The sequence below is a fragment of the Hippoglossus hippoglossus genome, chromosome 4, assembly GCF_009819705.1.
Source record: "Hippoglossus hippoglossus isolate fHipHip1 chromosome 4, fHipHip1.pri, whole genome shotgun sequence".
NCBI lineage: Eukaryota > Metazoa > Chordata > Actinopteri > Pleuronectiformes > Pleuronectidae > Hippoglossus > Hippoglossus hippoglossus.
In genome coordinates this window covers 26296418-26312991 of record NC_047154.1, presented here as the reverse complement: position 1 = coordinate 26312991, position 16574 = coordinate 26296418, and the positions used below count along the sequence as shown (strand labels likewise).

The 16574-nt window shown below is 42.2% G+C and overlaps 1 protein-coding gene across 1 annotated transcript; it reads right to left on the bottom strand.

Moving 5' to 3' along the window:
* Positions 1 to 393: 393 nt before the first annotated feature.
* Positions 394 to 9095, bottom strand: LOC117759818 (alanine aminotransferase 1-like). The gene is made up of 12 exons (XM_034582251.1): positions 8932 to 9095; positions 6643 to 6833; positions 5108 to 5197; positions 4857 to 4965; positions 4647 to 4780; positions 3600 to 3843; positions 3467 to 3511; positions 2441 to 2606; positions 1802 to 1976; positions 1558 to 1713; positions 703 to 809; positions 394 to 609 (listed from the first exon to the last, which is right to left on the bottom strand). The coding sequence occupies exons 2-12, from the start codon at positions 6745 to 6747 to the stop codon at positions 462 to 464; spliced, it is 1479 nt and encodes a 492-aa protein (XP_034438142.1). The 5' UTR covers positions 6748 to 6833; positions 8932 to 9095; the 3' UTR covers positions 394 to 461.
* Between the last annotated feature and the right edge of the window lie 7479 nt (positions 9096 to 16574).

Below are 16574 nucleotides of genomic sequence, written 5' to 3'. Positions count from 1 at the left end.
ATCTCATCCACTAATGATGAATCACATTCAATTTGTTTAAATATTTGGTTTGTTTTCATGTGAAAATCCACATTCAGACATTTACTCTTGATAAGGACACATTCATGATGATATATCTGTTATTCTGCAGTTTGTAATTTGTGCATAAACATAAATGATCAGATGGTTAAACATGATTTAACTTGACTTGATTAAAAATAATGTTTTATTTTACATTTCAGGAATAATCAGTCACATCTTGTGAAGACAAAGAATTAAACCTTTTATTAAAATGTCAAAGTCATAAAAATATAACAAATTTTTACATACATAAATATTTCATTAAGTGTTAGTGTTTTTCTTCTGTAAATAATTGAACTAAGCAAGAATCTCTAAGACAAACTTTATTGACGAATCACTGGAACATGATTCATTTCTGTTGTGTCCCTGTGCAGAGACGGTGGAGCCTTCAAACGTGGTTTCTACGAGACGGACAGATCTTCTCTCTGAGAGTTACGTGCTCGTCTTTGTCCTTCACACTGAGAGAATCTGTCCACAAGGCGGAGGTGGAAGGAGCTGAGGCGAGTCAGGGCCTCCTCCAGAGAGTCGGGGGGGACGAGGACACACAACCTGGGGGTGGGGGGGGGGGGGGGGGGCAGGAGGCCCGTTAGAGACGGTGCGACCACAGACAGAAGTTACCTGACGAGGATGAAGGTCTCTCACCTCAGATGATGAGTGTCTCCTCCATGATGAAGACCTGCTCCGACCAACACGCCCTCCTCCTGCAGGAACCTCTGACAGTACAGGACATCTGGCTCCACCCCCAACATCTAACCACAGAAGGTAGACATGAATCTTTACTGCTAATAAACTTAATCAACATACTTATTCCACAACTTCAAAATTCTACTTTAATTAACATTCAGAATTTACACATAGCACCAGCAAGACCTGTATAAATACAGATGAACCACCGTCCAGAGAAGAAGCCAAAACATCCTGAACCTGACATCTTGAATGTTTCAGCCCTGTTTTATATCAACAAATAACTATAATCAAACCAAACTGATCAGAAACACTTGAATCATTAGTGTTATAAGAATTATACCTAATATAATAAAAACAGTCTTTTGGAAAAAGTTTACGTCTAATTTAACTTGTTAAGCTTGGTCCATGTCCCATCTACTAACATGGAAGAGGCAGGGTTTATGACCTCTACTGCTGCCAGCCACCAGGGGGCGGTGATACAGGTTTCTGGCTCAATTTGTTACCAAACAGCAGCTAGAAAAAAGCCTACACCCCCATAAAACCACTTTTAAATCCATTAGATCCACTAGATTCAGTGGGTTCCTCTCTAACCCATAAAATGATCCTCCCACCAAGTTGTGCGTTTTTAGTATATAAATACAACCATTTTTAATAGTATATCATATAATCTATTTCCCAGTAGTTTAATAGTTTTGCTCCCATGTTCCCACAGTCGTGTTTTCTCCCACTGTGCCACCAGTACCAAGTACTGTGTAGATTCCCTGTGAACAGAATCTTAACGTGCTTCCTGTTCCCGTATCACACTCGTACCTCGGCCTGCTCTAGAATCCCGGCTGGTAAACGCACGCTGGGATAAAGGTAGACTCCGCCCATCGCCGGCTGACAGCTCATCCCCGGGAGGCCGTTCAGGATCTGCCAGGCCCGCTGAGCATTATGGGACAAAGTGGCCCGAGCGCTGAGGATCTCCTGCAACAGACGGAACAACAGAGGCCGTGAGAGGCCGGAACCACACGGGACGGGGGTGGGACTGTGGGCTGGGTGGGGGGGGCGTCACCTGTGTGTACGTGTCATAGGAGGCGTCTCCAGGTTTGGGGGGGTCGACCATGAGGTCCAGAGCCAGCTGCCCTGTGACCGGAGCGCTGATGTCGAAGCACAGCATGACGTGGACGTAGCGCGTCACCTCCGGGTCCATGTTGACGGCCTCCATGAATCCTGCCCTCAGGCCTCCTCTGGAACACAGGAGGGAGGTTCACGCTCTCACAGCTGCTTCACACAGCAACGTCTCCTCCCCCATCCAGAAATGAAGCCAAAACATATCGAACGCCGCCATCTTGAAAATGTGGATTTAAAGTCTGTGCAGCAGCGATCGGGGGAGGTTTGTGTTTCATCAAATCATTAAAATATATATATTTACTCCAAGAAAGACGAACCCTGACAGAACTCTACCTCCTTAGAATCCAGGGCTTATTATTGTAGTATTATTGCTTGTTTGAACTCAACAATTAAACATAAATAAATATGTCATATTTCCCATTTGAGCTTTAATGACCCTTGTTAAGTTTTATAGGTTAGTATTAAAAACGAGAGGGTTATGAATCAAATTCCCAGCAGTGTTTTCTGTTCTTTTTAAGAACGTCAGGTGAAACATGACGACAGAAGAAAGAGACTCAATCTTCAGATGATTAAAACTCACTCTCCCATTCGGCCGCTGGATAAAGAGTGAAATGAAACCAGCTCCACGGACTCAGAGTAAACTTTGTCCATCTGGAACAGGACTCTCTTATAGGAGACGAACTCTGAGCCGAACACACTGTCCTGGTAAACCTGCAGAGACAGAGACAGAGACGGGTTAGTTAAAGGAAGAGAGGACGACTGGTTAGTAAACAGTTAGTTAACAGTTCTGCTGCCAGGCAAGAAAGACTAGTATCATGTTTCTCATATTAATGTGATAAATTTCTATATTTTTCCAACATGAAACTTATATTTGAATGATGATTGTGTAAATAAAGAACTTTTTCACGAAACAATATCTCAGGATTTATCACTTTGCAATGTGATTAGGATTTAAACTGTGATATAACATGAAAGATAATAACGTGACAAACATCTTGTTATTACAATTAACTTTTTAAATTACAACAATATAACATAACGTCAAACACTTTACGTTACAATATGATAAGTTTGTTTTCATCTTACGTGAAAATATTGTCTTATAACATAAGAATAAATCGTAATGACATGAAAAGATCTTGTAATTAGAATAAACTTTTTTATGTTAAAACAATTAACATGAAACAGTTTAAATTTCAATGTGATAATTCTTACGTCATGATTACGAGAAAATTTAATATAACATGAAATAAATAACATGAAAAACATAATTTCATCACGTTATAACATAAGTTTGTCATAATAATGAAAAGTGTTATAGCAAGAAAAACATCTTGTTACAATAATGTTTTCACGTTATAACCGAAAAGAAATGATTCACTTTATAATGTGAAACTTTTTACTTCATAACGTGGTGAGTTTTATGTTGCAATGAGAAGAACAAACATGAAAAACGTCTTGTTATAATAAACCTTTCATGTTATAACGTGATACTGATCCGTGTGATGTTTTCTCGACCTGGCAGCAGAACGTTTCCATAAACGTTTCTTCATTAAATGTGAAGATTTATCTTGTTTTACGTTGACGTCACCTCATCCACCTCATCCGAACCGAATCACTTCCTCTATGGACTTCCTGTCCTGGACGTGACCTGTTGGAACAGACATCAGCACATGGGGGGGGGGGTGACGACAGGCGGGAGATTCAAACCGGAGGCGTTGACGCAGCGGCTGCTTCACCTGTCGGGATTCCCGGGTTACTGACGTAAATGGCCCTCGGGTTGCAGTGCCCTCTAGAGGCCTTCAGCGCCCGGTGCAGCTCGCTCAGCTCCAGGGCCCAGCCTCGCTCCTCCGTCAGCCGGTACGGCACCAGGGTCACCCCCTCCTCGTCCAGCAGCCCGGGCAGGGTGTGGGGGGAGGGCACCGGGGTCAACACGCCCGTCGGAGTCTCCCCCTCCCCGCTGGCCAGCAGCTTCACCAGCAGCTTCACACATTGGAAACATGACAAACTAAATTATAATGATTCCTAATTTCACATTTTAGGATTAAGGATTATTTCAGTTCATCTTTGGTCTTAATTTCTTATTTTCCACCGTTATTTCTATTATCATCCCACTGAGCTGCAGCAACATAGATGATGATGATCATTAATAAATAAACTTCAATTTAATATCCCACTGCTTTAAAATACTTAAAACAACTTGAGAGTAATCATTTATTTTCATAAACTTTTTTAATTTACTGAAGAAAAACAGAATTAAATATATTTAAAAGACTAAATTGAGCGTAACAGTAAATTCTGTGACAATTTAATAAATTCCTAAACCACATTAAAGTTTGTAGAGTGCAGGAAACTTAAAGCAACACTATGTAAGTTTAACTGAGCAACAGCGCCCCCTGCAGCCACACGTGGAAATTACCCATGATCCTCTGCTTCCTGAACCAGCAGAGCTGCGACCGTAACAAATCCACCAAACTCTGTTTAGAATTCTTCATATTTTAAAAGTTTCCTGGCTTAGTTGTTAGAATTATCAGGAACATTTAAATGTGCACGTTGGTGATTTGTTTAAAAACTACTTCAGATAAATTTCCTTTGTTTATTTTTTTGGGGTCAGAAGCTGAAAAGTTTGAGAACCTTTGTTTTATAATCTGTCTGAACTGCTGTTGGATCAATTTCCCCTTGTAACCAGAGAACAGTGTTTAAAATGAATGTTCCCTTCACGTCCAGATATCAGTAAAACCTCAGTGTGATATCTGATCAATAGATAATAATGATCGTGGTTTTACCATCAGTGCCACCTGGGAACCAGCAGAGATGTAGACGTCTCTGCTGTACGATGGAGCTCCGGCGTCTCGTCGGGTGAGGAACTCAGCGATGCTCTGTCGGACCCGAGCTAACCCAGCGGAGGGAGTGTAGGCGCCTGCGATCAACGGATGTGATGTTTCCTTTACCGTTAGATTCTAGTGTGTCGTGTTTCAAATGTTTTTAATCCTCACCCACACTTCCTCCGTCGCAGGAGTCCAGGAGACTCTGAGCTCTCAGCCTCACGTCCAGAGGAAGACTTGTGTCTTTCAGCAGGTGAGGACAGAGACACGCTGCCAACACCTGAGAGGACACAGAGGACACGACAAGGCTGAAGAGGATTTAGATTCTTTACAGACGTTTAAAAAAAATAAAATTAAGATATTGATTTTGTAAATATGTAAAATAATGTAAAAAGTGTGTGAACAAGTAAAACTAAACTCACCTGTCGAACAAAGGAGATGGATTTCATTCCTGCTCGCTGGGGGTCACCTGAGGTCAAGTCAATCACCTCTTTGAAGGATCTCTGCGCCCCCTGCAGGGCGACACATGTTTATAATAATAACATAAACTTTATTTATATCACACTTTTCAAAAAACACTTTAAATAAGTGATTCACTGACATAAAAACTGTCATAAAACTGAAAATATGAGCAGTGTAATTTCAAATTTAAACAATTTAATGCTAGAGACATTGGACAGAATAAAGCAATGAAACAAAAATAAGCTCAAAACAAGTAATAGAGTTTTTAAATCTCTTTCTGCCATCGTGCCCCAGTTCAGCTCGTTTGAACTTTAAAACTCGTCCGTTAGACGAGTCAGAACCAAACGTCTGAGGCTGGAGATCAAAGACGTTCTCAACCCGGAGAATCTCAGAGAACATGACGTTAATGAAAATGTAATCTGAGATTCTTCAGTTCACCATGTTCCAGTTCCCTACGTCAACACCACCTACTTTACACTTTAAACTTGTTTACTTTAGACCTGTGGCTCTCGACCTCGGGCTCTGGCCCCTCCAGGACGTCACCGTGACATCAAGGACGAGGAAAAAACTTCTGACGCACAAATCTGTTGTGATTTGTGCGTTTTTCTCTAATTTTTAGTTTTTCCGAACCGTTGGATATATTTGAATGAAACATGGAGGAAGCTGAGAAAGGAGACGTCTCTTTGGTGGAACAGCTGACAGACGTCACGACAAGTATGACCTCTGATTACCCTCCCTGACGCAGAGCAGGGGGCAGGGTATTGTTCTCACCCCTGTGTGTGTGTGTGTGTGTGTGTGTGTGTGTGTGTGTGTGTGTGTGTGTGTGTGTGTGTGTGTGTGTGTGTGTGTGTGTGTGTGTGTGTGTGTGTGTACGTGTGTGTGTGTGTGTGTACGTGTGTACGTGTGTACGTGTACAGATTCAGGGTTACTCCAGATGATTAACTTTCGGAGCTGATCGGTGGTGACGGGGGGGCAAAGAGCGCTGCACAACTGAGTTAGAGATTTCTTTAATTTCTGTAGAAATTTTGTAACATTATAAAACGATGTAGAGTAAATATAAGACATGCAGATCAGCCCTCGGATGCTTTTATTTTATCTTTAAGTTATTTTGAAAGGCAGCTGTCAGATAAATGTAGTATAAATACTTAAATGGCATCAGATAGAGAATATACTTGAGTTCAGTACATGTATAAATACACTTAGTTACTTTGCAGCACATGTGATGAACACATTGTATTTCATGGGTTTGTGAGAAGCTGCAGCCTCCGGATCTCGTTTAGCGTCTTTGCATCTTTTGCCTCTTTTGAGATTTCCGATCAGACCACATGTGTTTCTCCAGCTCACAGACACAGAGAGGGAAGCAGAGGGAAGTTACCTGTGTGATCTCCTGTGTGATCTCCTGTGTGATCTCCTGTGTGATCTCCTGTGTGATCTCCTGTGTGATCTCCTGTGTGATCTCCTGTGTGATCTCCTGTGTGATCTCCTGTGTGATCTCCTGTGTGATCTCCTGTGTGATGCGAGCAGCCAGACTCTGCAGAGCGGCGTGCGGGGACGTCCTCATCCCTCTCACCCTGGGATTCACCTGCTGCAGCGAACTCATGGTCGTCTCCCTGAAAATGTCCCTGACGAGGTGTCAACACTGCACCAGGCTGCAAATGAAGCTTCTGCAGAAGACAGACTGTACTTGAACAGGAGGAGAGTGAATGAATAACCAGAGACGCACTGATAATGTCAGAGTCGTCCAGTGTCACTGTCTGATCAGTAATCCCTCACACAGAAACCATGTGTGATGAGCTGAGCTGTGTCCATGGTTCACTGTGAAGAAACTGGATCTCTGCTCCACATTCACTTCATCACAGAAAGATCACACAAAAGATTAAAGAAAGAGAGAGTTTGGAAAATTGGAAAATTTCTTCCACAACCAGAAAACAAGATTTTTAATTATATTAATCTGAAATAACCGGTGTTACCTTTTATACTAATGAGCAATGAGAAATTCATGATTATAATATAGGCTACGTATTTATTTACATCAGTTTTATTTATTAATTTAATTCAGAGAGAGATGGGAACCAACGTCTGTAGCTTTTAAAACATCCAGACAGAGAGAACTGAGAAAATCAACAGTGATAAATATGTTGTTTTTAAAATGCTCTATTACATAAAAGGTTAATGTGATTTTATAGAAATGTATGTACAGTCTGTTAGAAATGTTAGAAATGTCAATAACCCCCCCAGTAACACTAAACAACTGGAAACTCTAAACATCTGGAAACTGTAAACATCTGCAAACACCTTCAACCTCCACCTGGAGCTGTATAGGAGAACATACAGCACCTATATGATCCATTTAGGATTTTATGACACTTGTTGATTAGAGTCCAACTTATTTATCAGCTGCCTGATAGAAATCCGCCGATACGAGTCTTTCACAGACGTTTTGTATCTGAGCTCATGAAGGAAAAGTTTTATTTCTCCATGTCGTTGTCATTGCTGTTGTGTCTTATGTTCATATATCTATATTTCATACTTGTACATAGTAGGTAAATGTTTGCTGAACCTTGTTCTGCTTCGTTGTCCTGTTATTTCTGTACGTCGTTCTTTTCGACATTTCTGACTCTCAGCTCAGGATTTTTCACCGATAAGGCATCAGTATAAAAACTAAAAGATATTAAATCATCGACACAGATTCGTTGCTGCTCTGATGATGAAGAAAATGTTCTTTTATCAGTGAACTCAGCTCAGTGTCACGTTTCTTATCCTGTTTTAATTTGTTGTTTGTTTTCTCCCCTCAGAAATAAACGAGTCGTGAGGAACATGATGTTCTGTGATTCTTCTTCTCTTTCTGCTGCTCTCTGCAGCTTTTATTACTGGTGCACATATTGTACCGTTAATCTTTGTAGAGCCTGATTTTGGGGGATTCTAAAATAAGGTTTTTAGGCAAAGGAGGTTGTGTTTTCACCTCCGTCCATTTGTTTGTTTGTTTGTTTGTTTGTTTGTTTGTTTGTTTGTTTGTTTGTCAGCAGGATGACACAAAACTACCAAACAGATTGAAACTGAACTTGATGAGCTGAGAGAGAACTCATCAAATCTCTGTGTTGATCTGGATAAAGGGACGGATCTAAGATTATTGTTTTACGAAGGATGTTTTTTGACATTTTCCATAATTTCTTTGAAAATAATTCATAAATCTTGTTGAAATAATTTATTTTTAATTTAAATTGAATTGAATTGAAAGGGACTGTTGGGTGCATGTTCAAGTGCTATTTTAGTTTTATTTTAAATGAAGAAAGATTCCTTCACACGGTTTAAAAATTTGATTTGAGACTTGTTATTCCTGTTTTATCACACACACACACACACACTCACAGAGACGCAACAGTCTTTGGTGATTTGTGTAGTTTGTTGTACAGATAATTAAGATAATTAATTTAAAACACGTAATTTTATCTGTCAGGACCCCGGGTTGAGAATCACTGCTCTAATTAAACACTATATAAAGAGATACAGGAGTGAGTTGCATCAACTTGTTTTTATATAAAATAATATCCCATACCTTTGTGTACCTTTCTAGTGAGTGTGTGTGTGTGTGTGTGTGTGTGTGTGTGTGTGTGTGTGTGTGTGTGTGTGTGTGTGTGTGTGCGTGCGTACGTGCATGTGTGTGTGTGTGTGTGTGTGTGTGTGTGTGTGCGTGTGCGTGTGTGTGTGTGTGTGTGTGCGTGCGTGCATGTGTGTGTGTGTTTTAAACATTGGGCTGTTCTTTATCACTGAGGGCAACTTGCTCTTTAGATAAAGTTCTAATTCGGTAAAAGCACATTACAGGTTAAAGAAGAACATCCTGAACATCAGGATCTTTCTTGTTATTGATTTGGATAAAGAAAGTTTCTCACATGTGACTCGTCCGTCACGTGTTCTCACATGTTATTGAATATTTGCCTGCTTGTCATTGGTTAAAGTTCTGTGGGAAGACACATGTTAACCAATCACTGATTGTTTCTTCCGGAATCACAAGTATCACAATCATAGAAGGTTCTTCAGCCTGAAGGTGAGAAGACACAGGGGGAGATTCTGTTTTGTGAGTTCTGTCTCATTATTATTGGTCAATAATTATTTTATTCACTTTTATTATTGAGTTGGCTTGTTGGCTTGTGTCATGTGAGCTGGCGCCATCTGCTGGACTTCAGGAGTTGTACACAGGAAATAGATGGTACTTAATTTGGTTTGTTCACCTGACATGTACCAAACTGATGTTTTTTTATGACTTTGTACTTTGTACTAACTTTACCTTGAAATAACATTTAATCCTGTGAAAGGCCTGAAATCACACAGAACTCTTGTAGGTAAAGTTCCTTGGTACTTGTGCAGTGTTTGTTCTAAACCTTCTACTTCTTCTATTATGTTCTCTTTATATTCCTGATGCTCCACACTTTCTTCCCCTGAGCCACATTCACACTGATGGATGATATTAAATGATTGTTGTGTTTAATCCTGTGAGTCCTCATCTTCACCTTGATATGACTGTTTGCTCTCTGCTGTTTTAATCATTGTTTTCATTCATCCCACTTTTTGTTTTGTTTCATATCGATGATCCTTTTCCTCCCTCATGGTTTTTCCAGTCAGTCATGATGTTGCTTCTAATTCCTGCTTTAGCTTGGGCCTCACTGAAAGCTTCCTCTATGACTCTCTCCTGTTTGAAAGATTGTTTTGTCCATTTCATTGCCCTCGATGCTCAGTGAGCTGGGATCCACACGAACCGGACTTCTGTTTGTGTGTGATGTCGTCTGAATAGTGTCTGGTGTGTTTCATACAGTGTATCTGCTCTGCTGTGGGATGACTGTACTGATACCAATGCTGATTAATCTGGTTTTGCTCTGTCCACTGTGATGCCATTGCTATTGCCAACATCTCAACTGCATATACTGTGATCTGCTGTTCTTTCCTTTATATTTAGATTTAATTCTGGGACAACAAACCCAGTCTTGCCATTCTTTGGCTCCTTTGATCCATCTCTATATTGGGAACAGAGTATTATGTGTAGTCCTTAACCTTCCCTCCTGCTACGGGAACTCAGAGTATCACCAGATTTCAACACACAGGAATACATGCATCTGAATACACTGGCATTTCATTTCTTAAATTACAACCTGGTTTACAATTGGTTTAAAGTTAATTAGTTATTATGGTGCACACACCACAAGGCAATGCATTGCAGTGCGGAGCACAAGGACGTTTGTATAAAATCCTTGTTTTCTATGAAATATCGTACAAAGTTTCCTCTGAGACTTAAAGATGCTGTGCTCTTCATCGACTCTTCTTCATACTGTAAATGTGACATTCACTTTTCTTCTGGTTGTTTCCATGATGTCAAACTGGTGATTTTGTTCTTTTACCTGCACCAAGGACGAGATGTTTCCACCTGTTTGTTTGCAAGAGGAAAGAAAAGCAGAGTCATGATTCCAGTGAAGTCGGTGGAAGGATGTTTATTGAGCATTAAAGCAGAGACAAGTAGAAACACAACTTTTCTCTCTGAGATGTTTTTCTTCTCGTTACATCTGGTTTGTCACAGAGGAAATGATCCATGTGTTTGACTCATAGACTGAATATAAAGGCTTTGACTGGGATGTGCTGCTGTTATACTACAGCGCCACCTGTGGGTCAAAAGTAGAAAAGCCACCACCGCTCTGCAGCTGATGCAGAAATGAAAACGTCCCATTATTTAGTCCAGAGTTTTGATCTTTTGTGTCAAAGACAAAACTCTGATTTTAAACTCAAAGTGATTTCAATGTGTTTAACTTTGTGTTGAACTAAATCAATTTGTGATGTGAATCCAGGAACTTTAAGATCATAAATAAACATATACACAGAATGTGGTTCTACACACATGGAGACATACTGAGGGACAAAGGGGGACAATAATAAAGACAAACTTAAATACACTGTATGTGACTCTTTATAGAGGGTTTATATATTCTGCTTGTGTCATTTCAATAAACACATTCTTCATGTGAATAAACACAATTGGGGCAAGAAGGTTGCTGGTTTGAATCCGGTTCAGATGGGGTCTTCCTGTGTGGAGTCTGCATGTTCTCCCCGTGTTTTCTCCAGGTGCTCCGGCTTCATCTCACAAACACATGCAGATTAGGGGTTGTGTAGATTGGAGACTACACACAAGCTGCTGCTGCTTCAGCCTCTGGATCCTCAGGACACAGCTCAGCCTCCGTCCACACACACTGTCCTCTTCACACTCACCTTCACACAGACCCCCAACTGTTGAGAGAAGAAGACATCAGTGTTACAGAGACTCACTTCATCAGCTGTGAGTCAGTGATGCAGCACATCCAGTAGAAAGAGCAGCAGGGACTTCAGTCCTGTTCAGAGGTGGAGCAGCTTCCTCTCTGCTTCATGTTCACGTGTTGGAATGAACACGCTAAGAGCTAAGTGTGTTTCCTCTGCATGTCAAAGTGCAGAGTGGACACCTGAGAGGTGGATTTACTGCTGTTACAGGTGAAGACATGTTTCACTGTGTGTTGATGAACGTCTGCTTCTGACAAACTGGGACCAGATGAGACAGATGGACCTCAGCAGAGGTTCTGCTCTGTATAAAGAGCTCCTGGTTACCATGGTGAGGACACACACTGTCTCACTGACTCTGAGGACACACACTGTCTCACTGTCTCTGAGGACACACACTGTCTCTGAGGACACACACCGCCTCACTGACTCTGAGGACACACACTGTCTCACTGTCTCTGAGAACACACACTGCCTCACTGACTCTGAGGACACACACTGTCTCTGAGGACACACACCGCCTCACTGACTCTGAGGACACACACTGTCTAACTGAATCTGAGGACACACACTGACTCACTGACTCTGAGGACACACACTGTCTCTGAGGACACACACTGTCTCACTGACTCTGAGGACACACACTGTCTCACTGACTCTGAGGACACACACTGTCTCTGAGGACACACACTGTCTCACTGTCTCTGAGGACACACACTGACTCACTGTCTCTGAGGACACACACTGTCTCACTGTCTCTCAGGACACACACTGTCTCACTGTCTCTGAGGACACACACTGTCTCTGAGGACACACACTGTGGTGAAACCTCTGACATCTGACTCCAACCATCTACTGACCTCAGAGTCTCCAGTCGACAGCCTGAACTCTGCTTTAGATCAAGCAGCTCCTTCACTCCTGAGTCCTGCAGGTTGTTTCTTCTCAGATCCAGTTCTCTCAGATGAGAGGGGTTTGACCTCAGAGCTGAAGCCAGAGAAGAACAGCTGATCTCTGACAGTCTGCAGCTCCTCAACCTGGATAAAGAATAAAACTTAACTGTAAATTAAACTGAGTTCATGTGTGAAAATAACAGAGACATATTCATGTCACACAGACTCATAACATGGAAGATAAATATGAAATCAGACATGTTGGACTAAAAACGAGTCCTGATTCAGTACAAATAGATTATTTGGACCCGGTCTCTGTCCTGCAGATCAGTTTAGGAAATCCAGAACTAAACTCAGTGTTTTAACAAGTAGCTGAATATTTAAAATGTCACAAATTAATGAATGAATGGATTCAAGTTATGTATGAAGAGGAATTATGTTAAATTAGAATTAAATGAGATAAATTGTGTATAAATGGTGTTTTATAGATATGAGATCTACAAAAGTCAGTCAGTGAACTGACCCCAGAGTCTCCAGTCGACAGGTTGGACTCTGTAGAAAACCACACAGCTCCTTCACTGCTGAGTCCTGCAGGTTGTTGTCAGTCAGATCCAGTTTTCTCAGATGAGAGGGGTTTGACCTCAGAGCTGAAGCCAGAGAAGAACAGCTGATCTCTGACAGTCTGCAGTGAATCAACCTGGATAAAGAAATATGAATATTAGAATGTGTCCTCCTGTTGTTGTGGATCGTCATCATGTCAACACAGACTCTCAACATGCTGCTGACCTCAGTCCAGTCTGTGACCTGAAGATAAATATCAGATCAGACAAGTTGGACCATTGTTTCATTCATCAGCTTCTTCTCTGTGTCACTGAGCAGGTTTGTGTAATTAAACACTGTTTAAAGTAGAGATGGCTCCTGACAGTCACTTCCTGTTTGTTTCTATACTTATCAACTGTCCAACGTGTTTCAATAAGAACGTGTCTGATTTTGAAAACCTGAGGAGGACGAGTGCTCGGCCTCAGTCCACATGTTATTTACTGACACTTTCTCAGTGATCAGGAGCAGGTGAGTGCAGTTGAATGGAGTTGATGAGGTGGACGTGACTGACAGGCTGAGTGAGGGACAGATGACTGAGGGACAGTGAGCAGAGCAGAACTGAGACAATTTAAATAAATAATGACCCAATAAGAAAGAAAGTCTGAAAAGTGAAGAAGGATTTAAGGACCTCAGAGTCTCCAGTCGACAGTTTGGACTCTCCAGTCCAGAACACAGCAGCTTCACTCCTGAGTCCTGCAGCTCGTTGATACTCAGATCCAGTTCTCTCAGATGTGAGGGGTCTGACTTCAGAGCTGAGACCACAACTTCACATTGAGTCTCTGAGAGTTCACAACCACGGAGTCTGTAATTAAAGAAAATATCAAATCTGTGAGAATTAAATCAGAAAACACAACATTCATACAAAACGTGATCATTTGACCCTCACCCTGGTAAATCCCCTTTTTGTTAAAAACTCCTCAAGAGAATCCTTTCAGATTTGGTCCAAGCGTTCATTCAGACTAACAGAGGAACTCATTAGATTCAGGGGGTCAAAGGTCAAAGGTCAAGGTCACAGAACATGTTCATGGCCTCTTGAACATGATGTCTCAAGTCTGTCTTTAGGGGATTTCTTCACATTTTGACTCAAAGAGAAACTGATTAGATTTCAGTGGTCAAAGGTCAAAGGTTACAGTGACCTCATATTATTGTGAAGTCCACATGTCAGGAACCTGGATGGACGGACACTGCACTGGTTGGTGGTGGCGTACAAACGCAGGGTGGGAATTCTAGTTTGACAAGAAAGAAGAATAAACTATATTTCCTGCTTCTTCAGTTTAAAGGAACCGTCAGTGATTCTCATCCAAAACACTGATTCAGTGATCGTCTGCTCACACTGTGCTAGCTGTTTGCTTATATATATATATATATATACAGTATATACAATAATCTCCCTTGCACCCCACATGGTCGTATGTCTGAACCCTCAAACTCCAGCACAGTGATCACATTGGATTTCACTCTCCACATCTGATCTAGTTGTTCTCATATGTACATGAGAACAATGAGAATGTATATGTACATAATAATAATAACTTTATCTCACACACACACACACACACACACACACACACACACACACACACACACACACACACACACACACACACAGAAAGGCTGCACTAACAGTGTTGACCACTGCAACACCATGCTGCCCAAACAATGAGAATCATTTAACACTGAGTGTATTTGAAGAACGACTCATCTCCACTGATTGAACATGTTATTGATCATGTCTGGACTCACCGAGCCTTCCTGCAGTTCCTCACAGCTGGGATCAGTCTCCGTCGACCCTGGTCTGATGTTTTGAACTTCTTCAGGTACAACTCATCCAGAACCTCCTCTGACATCTGCAGCATGTAGGCCAGAGCTGAGCAGTGGATCTCAGAGAGTTTCTCCTTTGATTTGTTCTCTGACGTCAGGAACTGTTGCATCTGCTGATGAACTGAGTGGTCGTTCATCTCAGTCAGACAGTGGAAGATGTTGATGCTTCTGTCAGGAGAAATGTCATCACTCTGCATCTCCTTCAGGTTGTTGATGACTCTCTGGATGATCTTCTGGATTGTTCCCTGTCCGACCCAGCAGGCCTCCTAAGACTCTCTGGTTGGACTCCAGACTGAGGCCAGTGAAGGAAGCGAACAAACAGGTCCAGATGACCATTTGTACTGGTGAGGGATTTCTCCATGGTTCTCTTCAGGAGGTCATCAAGGAGAAGGTACCCATGTGTGTCCCCATATGTTCCCAAGAAGTTGTTGAGTTCTTCTGTGTCTCTTGTGTAACAGTGGAACATGTAGACTGCAGCCAGAAACTCCTGAACACTCAGATGAACAAAGCAGTAGACTGATTTCTGGAAGATCACACACTCTCTTCTGAAGATCTCAGTACAAACTCCTGAGTACACTGAGGCCTCTGTGACATTAAGACCACACCGCTCCAGGTCTTCTTGGTAGAACATGATGTTTCCTTCCTCCAGATGTTTAAGCGCCAGCCTCCCCAGCTTCAGAAGAACGTCCCTGTCAGCCTCCGTCAGCTGCTGTGGAGTCGTCTCATGTCCCTCACCGTACTTGTTGTTCTTCCTCTTTGTCTGAACCAGCAGGAAGTGTGAGTACAGGTCAGTCAGGGTCTTGGGCAGCTCTCCTCTCTGGTCTGTGGTCAACATGTGCTCCAGAACTGTAGCACTGATCCAGCAGAAGACTGGGACTTGACACATGATGTGGAGGCTCCTGGACGTCTTGATGTGTGAGATGATTCTGCTGCACAGCTCTTCATCACTGAATCTCCTCCTGAAGTACTCCTCCTTCTGGGCGTCAGTGAAGCCTCGTACTTCTGTGACCCTGTCGAACACATGTAGGAGGGATCTGATTGGCCGCCGCAGGTCTGGAGGTTATCCAGACGAGAGCCGAGGGAAGCAGATTCCCCTGGATGAGGTTTGTCAGCAGCACGTTGACTGATGACCTCTGTGTGACATCAGACACAAGCTCCCTGTGGTTGAAGTCCAGAGAAGTCTGCTTTCATCCAGGCCGTCAAAGATGAACAAAGGTTTACAGACAGCGAGCGTCTCTGCCGTGAGCTTCTGTAACGCTGGATGGAAAACACGGAGCAGCGTGAGAAGACTGTGCTGCTGGTCCTTCACCAGGTTCAGCTCCCTGAACGAAAGCACAGTCAGCAGATGCCACATCTTGGTTTTCTAAACCCTCTGCCCAGTCCAGAGTGAACTTCTGCACCGAGAAGGTTTTTCCAACGCCAGCGACGCCGTTGGTCAGGACGACTCTGATGCTGCTCTGCTGGTCAGTTGAGGCTTTAAAGATGTCGTGGCACTTGATGGGAGTGTCGTGGAGGCTCTTCATCTTGGAAGCCGTCTCAAGCTGCCTCACCTCATGTTGAGTATTAACCTCTTCACTCTGTCCCTCTGTGATGTAGAGCTCAGTGTAGATCCTGTTGAGGAGGGTTCTACTTCCTGTTTCATCAGTTCCTTCAGTCACATGTTCACATCTCCTCCTCACACTGAGCTTATGTTCATCTAAAACCTCCTGCAGACCACGATCTGCTGAAAGACAAGAAACAATGTCAGAGACAGAGAATCTGAGAATCTGCTGATTGTTTTCATCAGATACAGAAAAACTACAGAAAATAAAAGCTTTTTAACTTT